This window comes from Hoplias malabaricus, chromosome 11, assembly GCF_029633855.1.
Source record: "Hoplias malabaricus isolate fHopMal1 chromosome 11, fHopMal1.hap1, whole genome shotgun sequence".
Taxonomy (NCBI): Eukaryota; Metazoa; Chordata; class Actinopteri; order Characiformes; family Erythrinidae; genus Hoplias; species Hoplias malabaricus.
Genome location: NC_089810.1, coordinates 37533404 through 37551420, shown reverse-complemented (window position 1 = coordinate 37551420; position 18017 = coordinate 37533404). Strand labels below are relative to the sequence as shown.

At 39.4% G+C, this 18017-nt stretch overlaps 2 protein-coding genes across 4 annotated transcripts; one reads left to right on the top strand and one right to left on the bottom strand.

The window, feature by feature from the left end:
• Positions 1-1118: 1118 nt before the first annotated feature.
• aamdc (adipogenesis associated, Mth938 domain containing) lies at positions 1119-3511 on the top strand. 3 transcript variants are annotated; one of them, XM_066685424.1, is made up of 4 exons: positions 1119-1220; positions 1961-2096; positions 2922-3017; positions 3371-3511. In XM_066685424.1, the coding sequence occupies exons 2-4, from the start codon at positions 1965-1967 to the stop codon at positions 3509-3511; spliced, it is 369 nt and encodes a 122-aa protein (XP_066541521.1). In that variant the 5' UTR covers positions 1119-1220; positions 1961-1964. The 3 variants fall into 3 exon arrangements, with proteins under 3 accessions (XP_066541521.1, XP_066541522.1, XP_066541524.1); XM_066685425.1 differs by lacking the exon at positions 1119-1220 and adding an exon at positions 1244-1421; XM_066685427.1 differs by lacking the exon at positions 1119-1220 and adding an exon at positions 1245-1363.
• On the bottom strand, positions 3478-17361 carry ints4 (integrator complex subunit 4). The gene is made up of 23 exons (XM_066685423.1): positions 17239-17361; positions 16501-16698; positions 15198-15315; positions 14851-14957; positions 14141-14338; positions 13835-13885; positions 13317-13405; positions 12945-13065; positions 12794-12865; positions 12241-12415; positions 11794-11999; positions 11363-11505; positions 10911-11026; positions 10434-10567; positions 8795-8961; positions 8609-8702; positions 7264-7344; positions 6693-6823; positions 6543-6602; positions 5659-5818; positions 5423-5566; positions 4834-4954; positions 3478-4028 (listed from the first exon to the last, which is right to left on the bottom strand). The coding sequence occupies exons 1-23, from the start codon at positions 17290-17292 to the stop codon at positions 3841-3843; spliced, it is 2928 nt and encodes a 975-aa protein (XP_066541520.1). The 5' UTR covers positions 17293-17361; the 3' UTR covers positions 3478-3840.
• Between the last annotated feature and the right edge of the window lie 656 nt (positions 17362-18017).

Genomic DNA, 18017 nt, shown 5'->3' with positions numbered 1-18017 from the left:
ACCCTAATACAACCTGTGAGTTAATTAACAACCCCTTCCGAAGTTGTAGTGGGTGTGATAAGAGTGAGGGGAGAGCTACAATATGCTGGTCCACCAGGACCAGGTTTGAGAACCACGGCTACTCGATTTCTCTCTTTATGGGATATTTCTTTAGCTTTCTATAATGTCTAATTCTGGGTCTGAGCATTCCTTCGCAAATTACATGTTTTATTGATTTTTTAAAAAGTAAAAACCAGTCAACAGCAACCTTTAAAAATCTGTAGTTGTTAATGAGTAATAACCAGCATGCCTTAGTAGGAAAAACTAGAGTAGAACATTGGCCCTGGATGGATTGGTATATGGGCTATTACTAAGATCGAGGTGTGCTACCTACACCAATTGACCACTCCATGGGGCCTGCATGGGTCCATAGTGAACTGTCATTATTTAGAGAGATTCTGTTTTTTCACTGACCCAGAGAGCATCCATAGTGAGGCCAAATCTGTTGGCAAACTGTCTGACAGCAGAATAGGGTTCAATTCCTAGCTCAGACAGGGACTCAAAGCAATTATAACGTACTCCAAGCTTACTGAGTACATCTGGTAAATAATTTTTTTAATTAAAAATAGAAAAATAAATGTGGCACATGCAGAGATCTATAAAAATGCAACAGGGTATTATTTTCTTCATTTTTAAGATGTAGATTATCAATAAATTCTATCCTGATTGACCTGTCTTGTTTATAAAATGCTGGCACAAACTCCAAAATTTGCTCAAGTGCATTGAACAATTTTTAAAAATGTAAAAATGTTTACATACTGTGTCAAACTCATGCATTTAAAAATTTGGGCCATTAAGCATAACACTCAAACACACACATAAAACAACAACAATAACAATAAAATACTTCTCTAGACACAAGTAACTTGTACATAAATTCATTAGAAATTTATAAATGTAACAAGAGTGTTTATTCATCAATTTTGACGACTGCCTGGATTATCAGCGCAAAGTATTATAAAATGTTCTTATTTGATCACTGAAAGCTTTTAATTTGTAATCATTACTCTTGCTGGCCCTGCTTTTCATCAAAGCCATGCTTAAGCCGGCTCTCCCGCTGATTGGCTGCTGCTTTGTGACGTAAATGTGGGCGTCTACCTAAGGCACGGCCCTGTTTATTATTGCCGTTAAAGTGCCGTGTCCGTCAGAGACTGCGACCGCGCTTCGGTCTGAGGAAAGAGGTCTGTTTGCGAAAACATGGCTTTAATACGGGTTATTATTTTCTTCATGCTTTAAACAATGTCTTACTAACTGTTTAACTCACTGTTGGCTGGACTCAATCGTCGGAAATTTTCTAACCGCTTAGTTTTGGGGATATATTCAGGTATTCCGCGTTATCAAAGAAAATGGCTCCATCTCAAATCACACACTATTCCCTCTAGGTACTGTATAAGTCATTAAAGCCTAGATTATACACTTATATATGTCTCTAAACAGTTGTGCAGCGTTTGGGTGTAGAAGATTATTTTTGCATGACTTGTTATTGCACTACATAGTTAGTGTTACAACCTTCAAAGCTGGTAAAGAATTATTCCAACATAGTTAAAGAACTACTCCATGTTCGCTAAAGGCTAATTTAATGTATTTTAAGGACAGGTCCCATAGGTCTGACCCTTCCCTTGTTCGGTACGCCCCATGTAGTTTGGTGAAGAGAGAAAAAATAATGATCAGAGAGACAGTGGCAGTTTGTTTACATTTCCAGAATTAATCCTGACATTGAAAACTTCCCTAGTCTGATATGCTAGTCTTTATAAGCTTTAAAATTGGTATTTTTATGGAAGCAGTTTTTCGTAAGCTGGTCAGATACTGACTTTATTGAAAATACTTATATTCAAGTATCACAAATACATTAATATCATCACATTATGAAATTCATTCATATTCTGTATTTCTTTTCTTTTTTTTTTTTTTTTTGCCACAGAGCCATGACATCACCAGAAATTGCATCTCTGTCCTGGGGCCACATGAAGGTGAAAGGATGCTCATCTGCATATAAAGATTGTAAAGTATGGCCAGGTGGCAGCAGGGCTTGGGACTGGAGAGAGACTGGAACAGATGTGAGTGCTGTTTTAACAGTAGAACCATAAAAGAATAAAATGATATTACATTTAAAGATTTTTTTAGTTTTGCATAACGTGGTTAAAGGGCGGCACAGTGGCACAGCAGGTAGGTGTCGCAGTCACACACCTCCAGGGGCCTGGAGGTTGTGGGTTCGATTCTCGCTCCGGGTGACTGTCTGTGAGGAGTGTGGTGTGTGGAGGGGGCGCCAGTCCTTCACAGGGCAACACACACACACACACACTTTTGAGTCGCCAATCAACCTACCAGCATGTGTTTTTGGACTGTGGGAGGAAACCGGAGCACCCGGAGGGAACCCATGCAGACACAGGGAGAACACACCACACTCCTCACAGACAGTCACCTGGAGGAAACTCACGCAGACACGGGGAGAACACACCAACTCCTCACAGACAGTCACCCGGAGGAAACCCACGCAGACACAGGGAGAACACACCACACTCCTCACAGACAGTCACCCGGAGGAAACCCACGCAGACACAGGGAGAACACACCACACTCCTCACAGACAGTCACCCAGAGGAAACCCACGCAGACACAGGGAGAACACACCACACTCCTCACAGACAGTCACCCGGAGCGGAAATCGAATCCCTGGAGCTGTGTGACTGTGACACTACCTGCTGCGCCACCGTGCCGCCCGGTTTCTATCACAATCACTGTGAGACTTCTCTAGAATGGAGGATTACATTTCAAACCACTCTTAATTAATTTACCCAGTGATATAATTACATGCACATTTTGCAATATCAGTTTAATTATCCTTCCTCGCAGTTCCATTTAAATTGCCTTGTATCTCTCAGCATTACCCTGGTGTCCAGCCCGCTGACCTTGAGGAAATCCTGAGAAAAGGAGTCGACACACTTGTCATAGGGCGAGGAATGAGTGAAGCCTTACAGGTGATTTAAAAAACATCACACTATTTTACTACTTCTGCTGTATCTCATGACAAATCCCATGTTTCTTTGTTTGCACACTGAGCTATGGTTTCAGTATGTACATTCATCAAAATTGTATTACTCAGTAATGTGCGGTGGGAGATAAAGGAGTTAGCATTGATGTGGGCAGCTTATATTTAGATATTTATTAAATAATGTGAATATGATCTCTGTGTAAGAGCACATTTCATGTGCAAGAGCATCTGACAAATGCTTAAGATGTAAATAAAATAAAGTGTTTTAATATCTAGGAAATGTACATGAATTAGAGTATTGTTAGTCATTATTTTTCAATTAAAATAAAACATTTCCAGGTGCCTCCTTCCACTGTGGACTATGTGAAGAAGCAGGGTGTTGATGTGAGAGTTCTGCAGACAGAGAAGGCTGTGAAAGAATACAACAACCTGGCGGGACAAGGGGCTAAAATAGGAGGGGTCTTCCACTCCACTTGCTGAATATGACCTGGCAAGCACTAGAGTGCCTTAAATTTCAGATGGAAGAATTCAGGGTGAGGGCTAGTAAAACATGCCCAAGCTACGCTGTAAAGGATACGTTTACTATAAACTTGTACTGAAAAATAAAAAGGTGACACTTTAGTAGAAATACAAAAACTACAAACATCCACATTATACTTACTTTAATAATAATTTGAAAAAATAAAGCACTATTAACAAAAGAGAAGCTGTTTTTTAATCTGTGTTCAGTTTCGTGTATAACTGCTTTGTCTATGGTTCTATCTGATGTGTGATAGCCCAGCTGCAGTGTTGTGTATTGTAGACCCAGGTTATCTGCGTGCTGGCTTGGGCATGATGAAGACTTTAACAGGTTTGCTGAGGTTGATTGTGCCTTCAATCGAGCTCTCACTGTTTGGCAGGCCTTCAGTGCTCTCATTCCAGGCTGGTTTAGAAGAAGCGACCTTGCTGCTGCTGCTGCTATAGGCCAGGAGCAACCTCACCTCAATCTGACATGGCTCTGAGAGCGGGAGAGAGGAGGAAGAGATTAAAATGACTTCAAATATGCTCACAAACAGTTTCCTAAAGACGTCTCTGCATACTGTCCTAGGAAATAATTACTTGGATGCACTCAGTTTTATACTCACACATCTAATTTATAAATATTTTAATGTCAAATTAATCCACTGGCGGTTCTCCTATGGCTTTGCTCCAGAGAGGCCTTTTTGACCCTTTGTTCAAAAGAAATTTGCAATGCCACCTAAGGTTTCAAATCAATGTTTCCATTCATTCATCAATTCACCGTCTGTAACCGTTTATCCAGTTCAACGATGATGTAGGTCCAGAGCCTACCTGGAGTCACTGATATAAATATCCAGAATGTGTAATATCAAAGGGGATCTGAACTTGGAATATGAATGTACTTGGCACACACTAGAGTACGGTCCATGGTCTTTTTAATGACTTTATGAGTCACAAATCCTGCTGTTCCACACAAAGTGTTTACTGAAGGAATTGGATAACTAGCTGTAGAGAAAGTAGACTGACTCCCAGGGTCACTACACACATCTAAACGGCTGGACAAGAAGATTCTTTGGCCTGGATGCGATTCTATTTATATCTGAGAGACTGCTAGGATTTCATTCTGTGTGCCCTAATAAACTCTCATAAGAAAAAAATCTTGTCTCCTTCTTTAAAGAAGATAAAATGCCCAAAAACAAAAAACAACTGAGGGGAAAAAAGCCACTTGTGCAAACTGACAAACATACACCAATTTTCCACTTTCTCCCAAAATGAAAGATCACGACATTAAAGAATAGTCTCACCTGTCCAGGCAGAATGAGACAGGTACACCTGAGTGATTAGCCGCACCCGCCCTGGACCTGGGGTTCTAAAATCTCCAGGTTTAGGGTGGATTATATGGGACTGTCCATCTGGATAGAGCACCTAAAAAAGGAGGATGAAGAAGAATGCAGAGATTTTCAGAAAAGTACACTCGAATGGTGTAGTTTGAAAAAATGCACACCCTTCCAAAAAAAGCCAATTAACACATAGTTTGTGCATGATGTGATCCAAACCCAACAATGTATTAGTGAGATCTTTGCCCATTTTTTTTTTACGAGAATTCCAATTTTTGAAAGGTTTCTGTGTTTAATTTTGGAGTTTAAAGGTCTAACTCCATTCAAATAAATAAAAAGGTAAAAGGGAGCTGTATCAGTGAAAATACACACTCATGGTGGTTGAAGCCACAGAGTGGAAATGAAACTCCTCATTACTGAATAACTGTTATCAAGTTGAAATGAAAAGACACCAATGCTTCCAACAGAAATACATTTAAGAGCAGAACTTTTATGCAAGGTTAAAATGAATAAATAAAGGTTTTTAAAAAATGATGAACCCTCACCAAACTCTCACCTGCACTTTGACTGTTGTTTGTGGGTCTTGCACATGTTCCAGTGTTGCATCGATATCTAATGCTACAACAAGGCCAGAGGTAAATCTCAGAGGGTTATCGGACTCTCCTGTTGGCTCAATGATTGTGGCAGAAGCTCTGTGGATCTTCCAACCCAAAGGAAAAAAAAGGTAAAGTCAAATGGATGATACTTAACAGTGCAACATGATTAGGATTTGATGCTGGTATCTAAGCACACCTGCTCAGGAAGTTTGAGATGAATGTATCTGCTTTGCCTCAGCGTTGTCTGGAGGATCTTCACAAGTTCCAGCGGTTTACAGGCCACGAGTCTGGGCATCAGTTCAAGAAGCTTCTCCACAAAACTGTCCTGGAAGTGGGGCAGCTCTGTCATGAAAAGCCTGGGTAGATATTACAAATAAATACTGATTTGTACTCTTTGTCATGGCATATTTTATGTAATATATTAAAACTTGGGGCGGCACGGTGGCGCAGCAGGTAGTGTCGCAGTCACACAGCTCCAGGGACCTGGAGGTTGTGGGTTCCATTCCCGCTCCGGGTGACTGTCTGTGAGGAGTGTGGTGTGTTCTCCCTGTGTCTGCATGGGTTTCCTTCGGGTGACTGTCTGTGAGGAGTGTGGTGTGTTCTCCCTGTGTCCGCGTGGGTTTCCTCCGGGTGCTCCGGTTTCCTCCCACAGTCCAAAAACACACGTTGGTAGGTGGATTGGTGACTCAAAATTGACCATGTGAATGTATGTGTGTCTGTGTTGCCCTGTGAAGGACTGGCGCCCCCTCCAGGGTGTATTCCTGCCTTGCGCCCAATGATTCCAGGTAGCCTCTGGACCCACCGCGACCCTGAACTGGATAAGGGTTACAGATAATGAATGAATGAATGAAATTAAAACTTTTACAACAAATATGAGTAAAATATTGTATAAACAAGTATGACTTTTCTATTTGGGATAAATATTTTTGTGATACAAAACTTTAATCTTATATTTGATTAATTGTTATAAATAACCTGTGCATTTTATGTAAATTTTATAAATGTTCATGTGAAACCCTGACTGACTGGAATCAAATCAAGCAGTGTTACAGCACTTGTGTTTTTAAATGCACTCCGCACCTCTGAAATGACTCCACTTCCTGCAGGAATTTCTCACACAGACCCAGAAGAGGCTCAACCCTGGAATGGAAGAAGAGATCAGTCTGATATACGAGATATGTACATGACTGATAGCACGAGTGTGCATGTATTAGTGCGAGTGCCGCTGACCCTCGTTTGGTGCGGGCGGTGAGAATAAGCTGCAGTGCTTTGGCCTGAAGTCGCACGTTGTGAATAGTGGCAACCTGACGTGTCTCCAGCCCTCCGTACAGGAACTCCAACTTATATGTCTCCTCTAGAATCTATAACATAGATACAGAAAACAGGTTGTTCTTTTTTATACACAAGATGACCATAACTGCAACACCTAAGTAAATATATAGGACTGTCAAACTTTAGAGAACACCCTTCTTGTTCCAAATCTCCAAACAATATGTTCCACAAAGAACAAGATGTTTTCAGCATTAGTGAAATTGCAAAACAAGTTATTTAACAAGGGAAGTACAATTTCCAACTTTACTGTATGTAGTATGTAAGAACGGTGCTTTTGTGGCAGCTTCCTCTTTGGCAAACTTGCTTTCAGTTTTTCAAAGAGAAAGGGATCATTTCCACATCTTTAATATTCTGTCACGTCTTTTATTTGTAAATGTATGCATTCACACTATATTACTTTTCAGTTTGATTTATTCTATACATAAAGTATAAAGCCTTTTTTTGCATTAGAAATTAGATTAGAACATACCTGTTGTGCAGCGGTTGATGCCATAGCGTTCTGTTTCAGACACAGAGGAATAGCCATGTTCCACAGCTTCTCCTGTAGAGCCTTTCATTTTAGCCCCAAAATAAAAAAGGGTATTAATATTCTACATATAAAATCGGTTACCAATATTCCTCTTGATGGCACTTGGCAATGGGTATGGAGACTGTAAGCTCCTAAACTCCAATGTCACTTCATGTCTTACTGTGGATATTATGCAGACTGTGTCAATAAAGTCCTGTTCGCTAGCTACATTCACCTATAAGTGGTGTCTACCAAGGTTCGGACATATAAGCTCACAGAGCAAAATCAATGGTCACCAGTGAGTGAAACATACCGAATAGCATGTAACAACACATCCATGAGCATGAATATTAGCTGTGGTTTAGTTTGGCATGGATTGGATCAACATCAATGTTCAGCTATTGTTGCATCAAAGAATTGCACAATTCAGCCAGGTTTCAATGGTTATTCCAGTGAGTCATACAGATTTTCAAAAGGACCCATTTTCTTGTTATTAAAACCTAGAATATCACAGAGCCTCTGCTAGCTTGTACCACAACATCCTCACCAAAAGCTTCTCGAGGTCTGCAATGAACACAACACCTGGCATCATTCACACACAGGCAGAGGTGATCTTCATCTGACCAGATAACCCATTTCCAGTCATGAACAGTCACTTCTTCCTCGTGTCTCTTTGTTCACTGTAACTGGGCAACTTTGTGAGCCGGAGAGAGAAACAGCCTTCTATTCTTTCAGAAATTGAGTGTGAAAAACCTGTGTTGACTTCTAGAAGCAATGCCCTCCAAGCACAAGCCGTGAAACATGCCGACTGTCCATGTCTCTCAATTTCATATTTCTGCCACAGATCTAAGGAGAATTTCCTGTGGAGTGGGTTGCTGCCACTGCTGGTAGACACATATGACAGTACACTTCTATACACTAGCAAATTCAGCTACTTGCTTTACGCTACGGCCTTCGGCAAAAAAGAGTGATTGCGTTTGGGCTTGCCAAACATTAACATCTGTTTTGCACCACTGAATGAGACATTCATTGCAGTGTACCACCTCCCCTCAATCTTGCACATCCTGCAGACCTTTATAGCCCAATCATCCTCATGTGACCCCATCTGTAAGAGCATGAATTTACTATAGGGCTGGACGATATGGACAAACTTGATATCATTATATATTTCTAAAAGGTATGACATAATTTCGATATCGATATAAACAACAAAAAAAGTTACAGAAAAACTGCCAAGAACAAACAGGAAACATGACATTGCCGTCAAACATAAACCTCTTGGCTTTGTCCAGGGAGCTTAGTATACCTTCATAAGCAGAAGTTGACAATGCAGGTAAGTGGCACAGAAATCTGCAGATCCAGCCAGCTCTGTCTGCAGCTCCCCGAGCCTCTGTAGGTCTCTGAGTGGGAGAAGGTAGAAAGAGATTAGTGCACTGATAAAATCAGTGACAAATGGTTGTATGTGTAACATCAGTAACAACGTTTCTGGGACCTGATGGTGAAATCCAGCAGGTCTTGAGCTCCAGGAGTGTCAAGGTTCTGCAGAGTGCTGACTCGAGCAAGACTGTCTTGGAGAAACTGCTGAGCTGACTCCAGACTCCCAGACCCCACTCCAGATAATTCGGACCCCAACACTGCTGCCTGCTTCCTGCCTGGTAACTGTGAGGGTCAGGGGCAAGAATGTGAGAGAACGAGGGGGAGGGGGGAGATCCAAAACAAGTTAACATAGGAGAAAGCCAAATTTCTGCTTGGTATTAACATCACTGTGACACAGCTATGGTGTTGCAACCGTAAACTAAAAAAGAAACAGCATGTTTACACCTGCCCTAAATGTTTTGCATCCAAATATTGATCAGCTGTAAACCTCCCCATGCAACATGTATCTTGTTTTAATATCTAACAGGCGATAGTACAAAGACTAAATAGGCAATATTATTATTATATTACATAACAAACAGCATGCTAAACTCTCTAAATTAGACAGAAGTATGTTGAGATGTATGGGTTTGCTTAACAGACAACTGCAGCACTGTTCTGTGACTGTAGAACAGCTGAAAGTAGAATATCTGTAGAATACAGCTTTTCAGTGTCAAAAAGAACTGCTAAACTAAAGGATTAATGCACTACAAACATTTCTGAGAAGAGCAGATGTGATGACAAGATGTCAAAAATATTCAGTGTTTACCAAAAGAAATGCATTTTTATAATGAATTCTACTCTTTTTTAGGCCTTATAAATATCACCAATTACCATGGAACTTCCAGTAACACACAATGCTCTGACCTGGGAGAACAAAAAGCACATGCTTCCTTTGAGAAATGTGAAACTCCAGTTTCTTTTCAAAATGCTACCAACATAATGCCACTAAACAGCTCAACGCAGTTACGTCAGCTAACAGCGACTCATGTCGGCAGATCTCACTCAGAGAGTGAGGCCAATTGTCTGCGGTTGGATGACCAGCCTCAAGAAGCGGAGCGATGACAGAACAAGCAGTCTCCCAGTGATAGGGACAACCCCAATACATATCACAATGCATCTTAAACTCTGAATATGGACAGGTGCATTTTAAGCCAAGTGTAAACAAGACTTACATTATGTGCTTTTAATTCAAAGAGACTGCATCTCTTACGGGTGGCACGGTGGCGCAGCAGGTAGTGTCGCAGTCACACAGCTCCAGGGGCCTGGAGGTTGTTGGTTCGATTCCCGCTCTGAGTGACTGTCTGTGAGGAGTTGGTGTGTTCTCCCTGTGTCTGTGTGTGTTTCCTCCGGGTGACTGCCTGTGAGGAATGTGGTGTGTTCTCTCTGTGTCTGCGTGGGTTTCCTCCGGGTGACTGTCTGTGAGGAGTGTGGTGTGTTCTCCCTGTGTCTGTATGGGTTTCCTCCGGGTGCTCCGGTTTCCTCCCACAGTCCAAAAACACGCGTTGGTAGATTGATTGGCGATTCAAAAGTGTCCGTAGGTGCGAGTGACTGTGTGTGTGAGTGTGTGAGTTTCCCTGTGAAGGACTGGCGCCCCCTCAAGTGTGTATTCCTGCCTTGCGCCCAGTGATTCCAGGTAGGCTCTGGACCCACCGTGACCCTAAACTGGATAAGTGCTTACAGATAATGAATGAATGAATGAATGCATCTCTTACTCTGAGGTGAGGCACCAGGTGAGAGAGGCTGTCTCGCAGGTAAGCATAGTGACGGAAGGTGTGGTCAGAGAACAGAGCTGGCATCGTGGGACAAGACTTTGCTGCATTAAAGACCAACACTAACACGGCAATATCTAATCAGACTCAGATCAGGAAAATGGCTCCAAAAAATGAAAATGCATCATGATTTGATATTTCTCAACACCTACTAATGTTTTCAGTGTCATGTCACATGGTGTGATATTTCAGATAAATCATAAGGCACTACGGCAGCACAATAGGACTACAACCGTAAATATTACATTTATTTAATAAAATGAATTCAGATGTGATGGCACTGATGAACGTTTTCTCCACAAAACCTTGTATTTGGAGCATGGAAATGCACTTGAGGAAAAAAAAATTAAATTAGCCTTAATGTATATGAATAAATTTTGAATCATGAAACACTGGGCAGAGCTAAACTGTGCAGGATACATGCAGGATCGTCCATGTCTGGCTCTGGAGTGTCAAAATAGGGATGTGTGCTCAGAAGCTCAGGGACAATAGGCAGCACTAAAGTGGGGTGACGAGAACCAAGAAACTTCAAACACCTGTAGGGGGACAGGAAGAGGTATATGAGAATTATTAAGGATATGGAACATAAACTATTTGAAAACAGTGTAAATATGCATAGACATTTATCTGATCACTGTGGTTCAATTGCATTAATTTAGGAAATGTAATATCATCAATAAAAGTAATTATAATATTTAATATATGAACTCACAGTAATTCTTAAATATCTATTCTGACTTCCACATTCTGCTACTGTACACTGAACCCTTTAATCAAGAAGTCTTCTCTCTGCATTATGAGATCTGAAAGCTCTACTCCTGCAAGTTAGTGCTAAATGTACTTAAGCATAGCTGACATGTTTGTTTACTTACTTCCAGACTGAGTTGCGGTCAGTTGGGTACTTGGTGAGGTTCTTTAACAGCTCCAGCAGGGCCAGCTGGATACAGTCTTTTGTAGAAACATTAGTGTAACATAATAACTCATGCAGGGCCTCTCGAATGTCCCTTGATGAGTCCTGAGGTATATAATGAGATGAATGTTTTTATTAGGTAAATGATAAAATAATATGTAGTACATAGGCATTTGAGAGTAAAGTCTTTTACAGCAGTCATTTTAATAAAGGCACAAGGACAAATTGTCTGAAGCACTGTGTAGCAACCCTATGTATAAGATTGTAACACAGGTCACAACTCCTTTAGTGTGTTACAGAGCTGTTCAGTGAAAATGTTGGAAATATAAATATGTAGACTTATGAAGGAAGGTGATAAGATTTATTAGTGTATTGTCCAGTTGCATGGAGCACCTCAAGTACGGCAAGCACAGTGTCCAGCTGGTCTTCTCTCAGTGTGATGTGGGTGGAGATCTGCCGCAGAGCGTGGATGGACTGGAGCCGAACCTCTTCAATCTCATCATTAAACATATCCACAAGAAAGTCCAGGCACTTCTCTGCAAAACTGGCCGATGACTGAGCCAGCGAACAAAGAGCCTCTACAGCTGCTATCCTCACTTCTACAGAGAACCACCCACACAAGAACATCAGAAGAAGGTTACCTTAATTAACACATACCAAAGGCAAATCAATTTTTTTGTTTGTTTTAAGGCTTAAATCAAGAATCTTGTGCTAGAATGTTAATAAAGAGAATTGCACTTTTTCAAATTGTGATTTTACTTTTTCAGCCCTACATTTAGGTCACATTTGCTTTCTGCAAAATGTAAACGTTACAAAACTATTCTACGTGAGAATACGCACCGTACATCTCATCCTCAAGGCCATGAACAAAAGCTCCACAGGCTCCAGAGTCGATTAGGTTCACACCTGAAGTGTCCACTTTCTCCTTTGGAGCATCGTCTGCCCACTTCCGACCCGAAGAGAACTCTCCAGACGCATAAAGCTCTTTGGCTCGCTCATGTGCAGTGCGTTTTCTCTACAGCATCGGGCAAAGTAAAAAAAATATATATGATTTCTGTTCCATAAAGAAACCACTACAAAAAATTACAATATGACATCCCAAAAAAACAAGCAAATGCTGGCAAAACTTTATTGTTTCAAATCATCAGAAACAATGACTTGCACAGTATGTTTCAACAAACTGAAGCTGGTGATCTTCTGGCCAACAAAGGGCTTTAATCACAACTTTTAATATTACAACTTGAATTAACCACTGATTAAAACCACTGTTTTATTCCCATATCTCATAGAACATTTTGACCATATCCAATAGTACGAAACACTGAAGTGTGGAAAAAAAAAGAATGAAAAATCAATGTATGTAACATTTTCCAGCTAAATTAAAAGCTCATACCCTGAGGTCTGACATCAGCTTCTTGTCCAGTGTCTGCTCCAGAAAGTGAGGGCTCACCTGCTGCATAGAGCCCTGAGGGGAAATTTGGAGAAATTAAAAAGAGGAGAGAAAAGTATGGGGAAAAAAACACCTATAACAAACAAAAACTCACCAGCAGTTTGGCTGCCTGCACTCGGACCACCCAGGAGCCATCGCTGACCATGTGACAGATCTTTCCAAAGGAATCATCAATTAGTCGAATCTCCTCATTGGATGAAGGGATGGGAACAATGCTGTGTGTAAAGGTAAGAAGATTGAGATAAAACTAATGTTATTATTACTACTGCTACTATTATTATTTTTTTAAAGACATTTTAAAGTGCACTTGTTTCTAAATTTTGAAGAAATGACCAAATAAATTCCCTACACTTTTAATGAATGTCTGTACAAATTAATTAATCTCTTTTTAAAAAATTGTGTTTCTCAGAGATTATAACACCCTTTGTATCTATGTAAAGCCTAAAGTCATTAAAAATTACACCACCTCTCAGGGTAAAGCTGGCTCAGCACCCACACCATCTGCACAGCTGCTGAGCGCACTTGTTCATAATCATCATTCAAGAGTTTGCAGGCCTGTGCAAAAGAATATGTGTCTGTCAAAGTGTGTATATTCAGAACCAACTCAAACAACGAAGACAGCCGATATGTCTGACATTTTCAGAAGCTTTCACACTATTAACGGATACCTTGAGTGAAACCATAAGGAGACAAATTTAGTCGTGTGTAATAGATTTACATACAGGTTTTATGTCATTTTAAGACATACCATTACCTATAAATACAGACACAAGTATGAACAACACGCCGATTTTAAGATTGCTACAAATAAGTTTTAACATATGACATGCTTCTGTCTGGTTTTAGAGTTTAATAAAAATTGCCAAAAATATGCAATCAGTTCAATCTGGGATAAAACTGTACACATTACATTTTCTTCCTCCTATTTCTCCAATATGTATCTATAATCAATACATACACTCCTGTATGTTAATAAGATTTTACCTGATTGTAGGCAGTTTGTTGCAGTTTCATTCCTCTTTCATGCAGCTGTAGCTGATGATGTAAACGTCAGAGAGATGAGTCAAATTCAAGAAAATTACACATTCTCTTAAAAGTGCTATATTAGACTATACAGACATTAGTACAGCAGCAAACAACTAATTTCTATTGTTGCAAAGATATAGTTGAGTTACGGCATCCTGAGCAGAGAATGAAGTCTCACACACTGTGTGTATTTGTTTTCATAGCCAGGCCAGTAAAAACTCCGCCATACAACATAAGACGTTCTGCAATGTTAAAGGTGCCCACCATGGCTTTAATGGATGCTGTTCGGACTCGAGGGTCTTGGTCACTGAAATAATCACTGATCAGGCTCTGGACATCTCGCACTGGAGAAGAGGGGGATCCTGCCTCACTCTCCTTAGTCAAAGGCTTATCAACAGTTCCCAGACATCCCAGGAGCTGCAGGCACTTATTCCGTACACCAAAATAGGTGCTGCTGAGGTGCTAGTGAAGAACAAATAGATTATTAAAGACTGAGCAAGCTCTTCCTTTAGATATATTTACATAGTTAACTACATATTAGTTTCATGTCTGACATGATTCTTGGATTAATTGAATTACTTGATTAAAGAAAAACAATTAATTAAACTGTAACTTTACTATTCTGTGATTATTAGCTGAACAACCATGTGTAATGGATAGTAATGGACATAATCATAAATAGCTTTACAATACTTTTATTATATTTTTATTATACAAACTCTTAGGATTCCTTTAAGGTTTTCATTGCTTGTCTTCCCAGACTAAGTATTTCTGACATCTATGCAAGCCCTTTTAAAAAGGCTCTGATTACTCTACTTCAAAGTTAACTACTTTGCATATTTCTTGGTAGGATGTGGATCTATAACAACAAAAATAAAAACAAAAGCAAAATAATTCCCAAACTATGTTCTTGTTGTTCTTATTATAGCAATGTTAAGGCACACAACACAAATTGATTTAATTTAAACTGCTACCTTGCAGGCCACCTCTATGAGCCTTTGAGTGATGGCTGTGTTCTCTGGAAGCTGGGTGCCAATTACGAGCAGCGTGTCTAACAACTGTGCCAGCACCTGGTTAGACTCTATGAGGGAAAAAAATATATTATTATAAAATAAGTATATCAGCGCAATCCTAATGTTTAGTTGGGAATAAAAATAAAGAAATAAAAAATAAGAAAACTTATTTGGTAATGTGTTTTATAAATGTTCCTGTGGTAAACGTTCCACTGCTGGATTACATATTATTAATGAGACTCATTTTCTGCATGTAATGTGTACACGGAAACAAAAACCTAAACACAATTAACACTGAAGTAACTTACTGTCATTATTTAGGGTGCTTATAACATCGTCCACGATGCAGTCAGGGGAGAAACCAGGTGTTTTTGACAACAGACTAAGCAATGAAGCAATCTTCAACCTCACTGAGTTATCTACCTCCTGTTAAACAACAAATAATACATTTAAAAGAAACGATACATATACACATAATATGTCCATTATGCTATACATAATTGTCTAGAATATTTCTATCCTTTGTTCTTGTTATTATTACTATTTTTCCTCTTACATTTATAGTATTTATGAACAGTTTATAAAGCTATGAAGGTAAAAATGTATCTGTATATCTCCATTTCTGTGGATTTTTTGTTTATTACATGATGTGAACATAGCAGCTGCCTTTCACATTGTGTGAAAGTTTCATGATGAATGGACCTATAAAAATGTTGAAAATTCATTCATTCATTCATTATCTGTAACCCTTATCCAGTTCAGGGTCGCGGTGGGTCCAGAGCCTACCTGGAATCATTGGGTGCAAGGCAGGAATACACCCTAGAGGGGGCGCCAGTCCTTCACAGGGCAACACAGACACACACACACACACTCACACCTACGGACACTTTTGAGTCGCCAATCCACCTACCAACGTGTGTTTTTGGACTGTGGGAGGAAACCGGAGCACCCGGAGGAAACCCACACAGACACAGGGAGAACACACCACACTCCTCCCTGGAGCTGTGTGACTGTGACACTACCTGCTGCGCCATCGTATCGCCATATTGCAAATTTACTTGGAATATTCTTTCTCACTGACTTCCATTAAAAGGTTTTTATCCTTCTCCTGTGAAGTTGCTACTTTGGAAATACATGTTGTTTTTATTAACAATGATGATATGCAAGTTGTGATCAAATGTACATTAATTACAATATATTTCTTTATTGTTCAACGCTAAAAATCACTGAATGACACAATTTTGATATCTGCACAAAGATAAATGTTGAGCAATTTTACTCTAGGTCCTCATATGGCTAATTGTCATCTGATCAAAATATATCAGTTGCCACTGCCATCCCTGAAAACGTTAAGACGTCTGATACACACTGAGATGTTCGTGTCATAAAAGGCTTATGTAGATAACCTGTATTTAACAGCTACTGAAAATACTCTTACATTTTGTGTCTGGTGGATGTAAATATATAGATCTTGATTATCTTTTCCCCCCCATAGATGCACGGTTACTGCCACCAATCTTTTTACCATTGTTTTTTAATGGTATATCCACTTTTAATAATATATATATATATATATATATATATATATAAACAAAGAAAACAACCTCTTACCTTGTAATAGTGCTCAAGAAGGATACGTACTACACCTTCCACACTTTCTGCCTCCACTGGTTTGCGAGCGAAACTGAGGAGATACTGCAGGGCATCTGTGGGGTTTGTGGCTTTACACAGGTCAATATGAAGAGCTGCAGATTTGCTGGGCTTGGTCAGGCGAAGCTTCTTGGCTGGAACTTCCTCAAGGGTTTGTTGCTGGAAATCATTACAAGAATTTTTAAATAAACTTTCTGTACTCAGCAAGTGAGCTTTTTCTACAGTCAGCTGTCATATTAACACAAACATTACATTCAGATATAAATTACTGCATCTGCAATATTTCAGTAATTAATCATTTACATTAAGAGAAATAACTTCAAGAGATACTGACGTAAAAATGGATGTGAATGTGAGTGTCAACAGTGTTTTTTAAAAGTGTTTTTTTTAACTGAATGGAAAGATTCTCTGAGCTCTATATAACAGTAATAATATCTTTATTAAGAACATTTTATGTATTGATTAATTAATTAATAAATGAGAAAGGTAACCCACTACATGGTTATTCGCGAGCTGTTTTCTGAATTTTCCGTTAAACCTTAAAGTGACTAATGCCCCATTTAAGGTGGAATGACAAATTCCAATAACAAGACAAAGGAACTATGTAAGTCTACAAGTAAACCACCCATCAGCTGCGTGTATTTTTTCCTGTGCCTTACAATAGTGCATGCTTCTGACGAAGGGATGATTTGATTTTACCTGCACAACTTTTGAGAATTCCTCATAAACCCGCTTTTTCAGGTGAGCAGCCATTTCGTCAACAAGCCTACGCCGGCTCGGGCGCACAATGTTTGTCCCTCACTGCTCACCGTAACGTCACCATCACTAGTCTGACAAAACAAAAGTCCCTGGGCCTTTTTGTAAAATACTTATAATGATTACCTAGTTAGCTACTATTCAAATTTGTATGTAAGTCTTTCTTCACTAGATAATAATAATAATAATAATAATAATAATAATAATAATAATAATAATAATAATTATTATTATTATTATTATTAGTATTAGTATTAGTAGTAGTAGTATTTTTATATGTTCAATCTTGTGCTGCTACATTTGTTACTGCTGACCATTTGTAATGATTTTAAAGAAAATGTCATTCTTTTTAAAATACTGGATGGATATATTAGTAAGTATGCAATTAAGTCAATGAAATTAATTACTGTTAATTCACCTAGTGTTAAAGATTAATGAATGATTACACTTAATAATGATTCAGATTCAGATTCAATGTATTTGTCATTAATAATGATTATTAACTATGATTACTGCTAAATTCTTTCATTCAAATTCTGTAACTACTTTACCCTTTGTAGGGTTGGGGTGGGTACCCCATTTGGAAAATTACTGGGTGCAAAGAAGGAACACACCCTGAACACAGAACCTCCCACTCACAACAGTGGACAATGTCACACAGCCAAGCCACCTACCATGTGTATTTGGAATGTGGAGGAATTCGCACAAAGGCAAAGAAGAAC

Excerpts from the sequence above, each read along its gene's own strand:
- aamdc (XM_066685424.1), top strand. The coding sequence starts at position 1,965 with ATGACATCACCAGAAATTGCATCTCTGTCCTGGGGCCACATGAAGGTG. Across the intron at positions 2,097-2,921 it reads GGAGAGAGACTGGAACAGAT|CATTACCCTGGTGTCCAGCC; the intron begins GTGAGTGCTGTT and ends TGTATCTCTCAG. Across the intron at positions 3,018-3,370 it reads GAATGAGTGAAGCCTTACAG|GTGCCTCCTTCCACTGTGGA; the intron begins GTGATTTAAAAA and ends AAACATTTCCAG.
- ints4 (XM_066685423.1), bottom strand. The coding sequence starts at position 17,292 with ATGGCTGCTCACCTGAAAAAGCGGGTTTATGAGGAATTCTCAAAAGTT. Across the intron at positions 8,703-8,794 it reads CTGCTGGATTTCACCATCAG|AGACCTACAGAGGCTCGGGG; the intron begins GTCCCAGAAACG and ends TCTCCCACTCAG. Across the intron at positions 5,819-6,542 it reads GAAGTGGAGTCATTTCAGAG|GCTTTTCATGACAGAGCTGC; the intron begins GTGCGGAGTGCA and ends ATATCTACCCAG.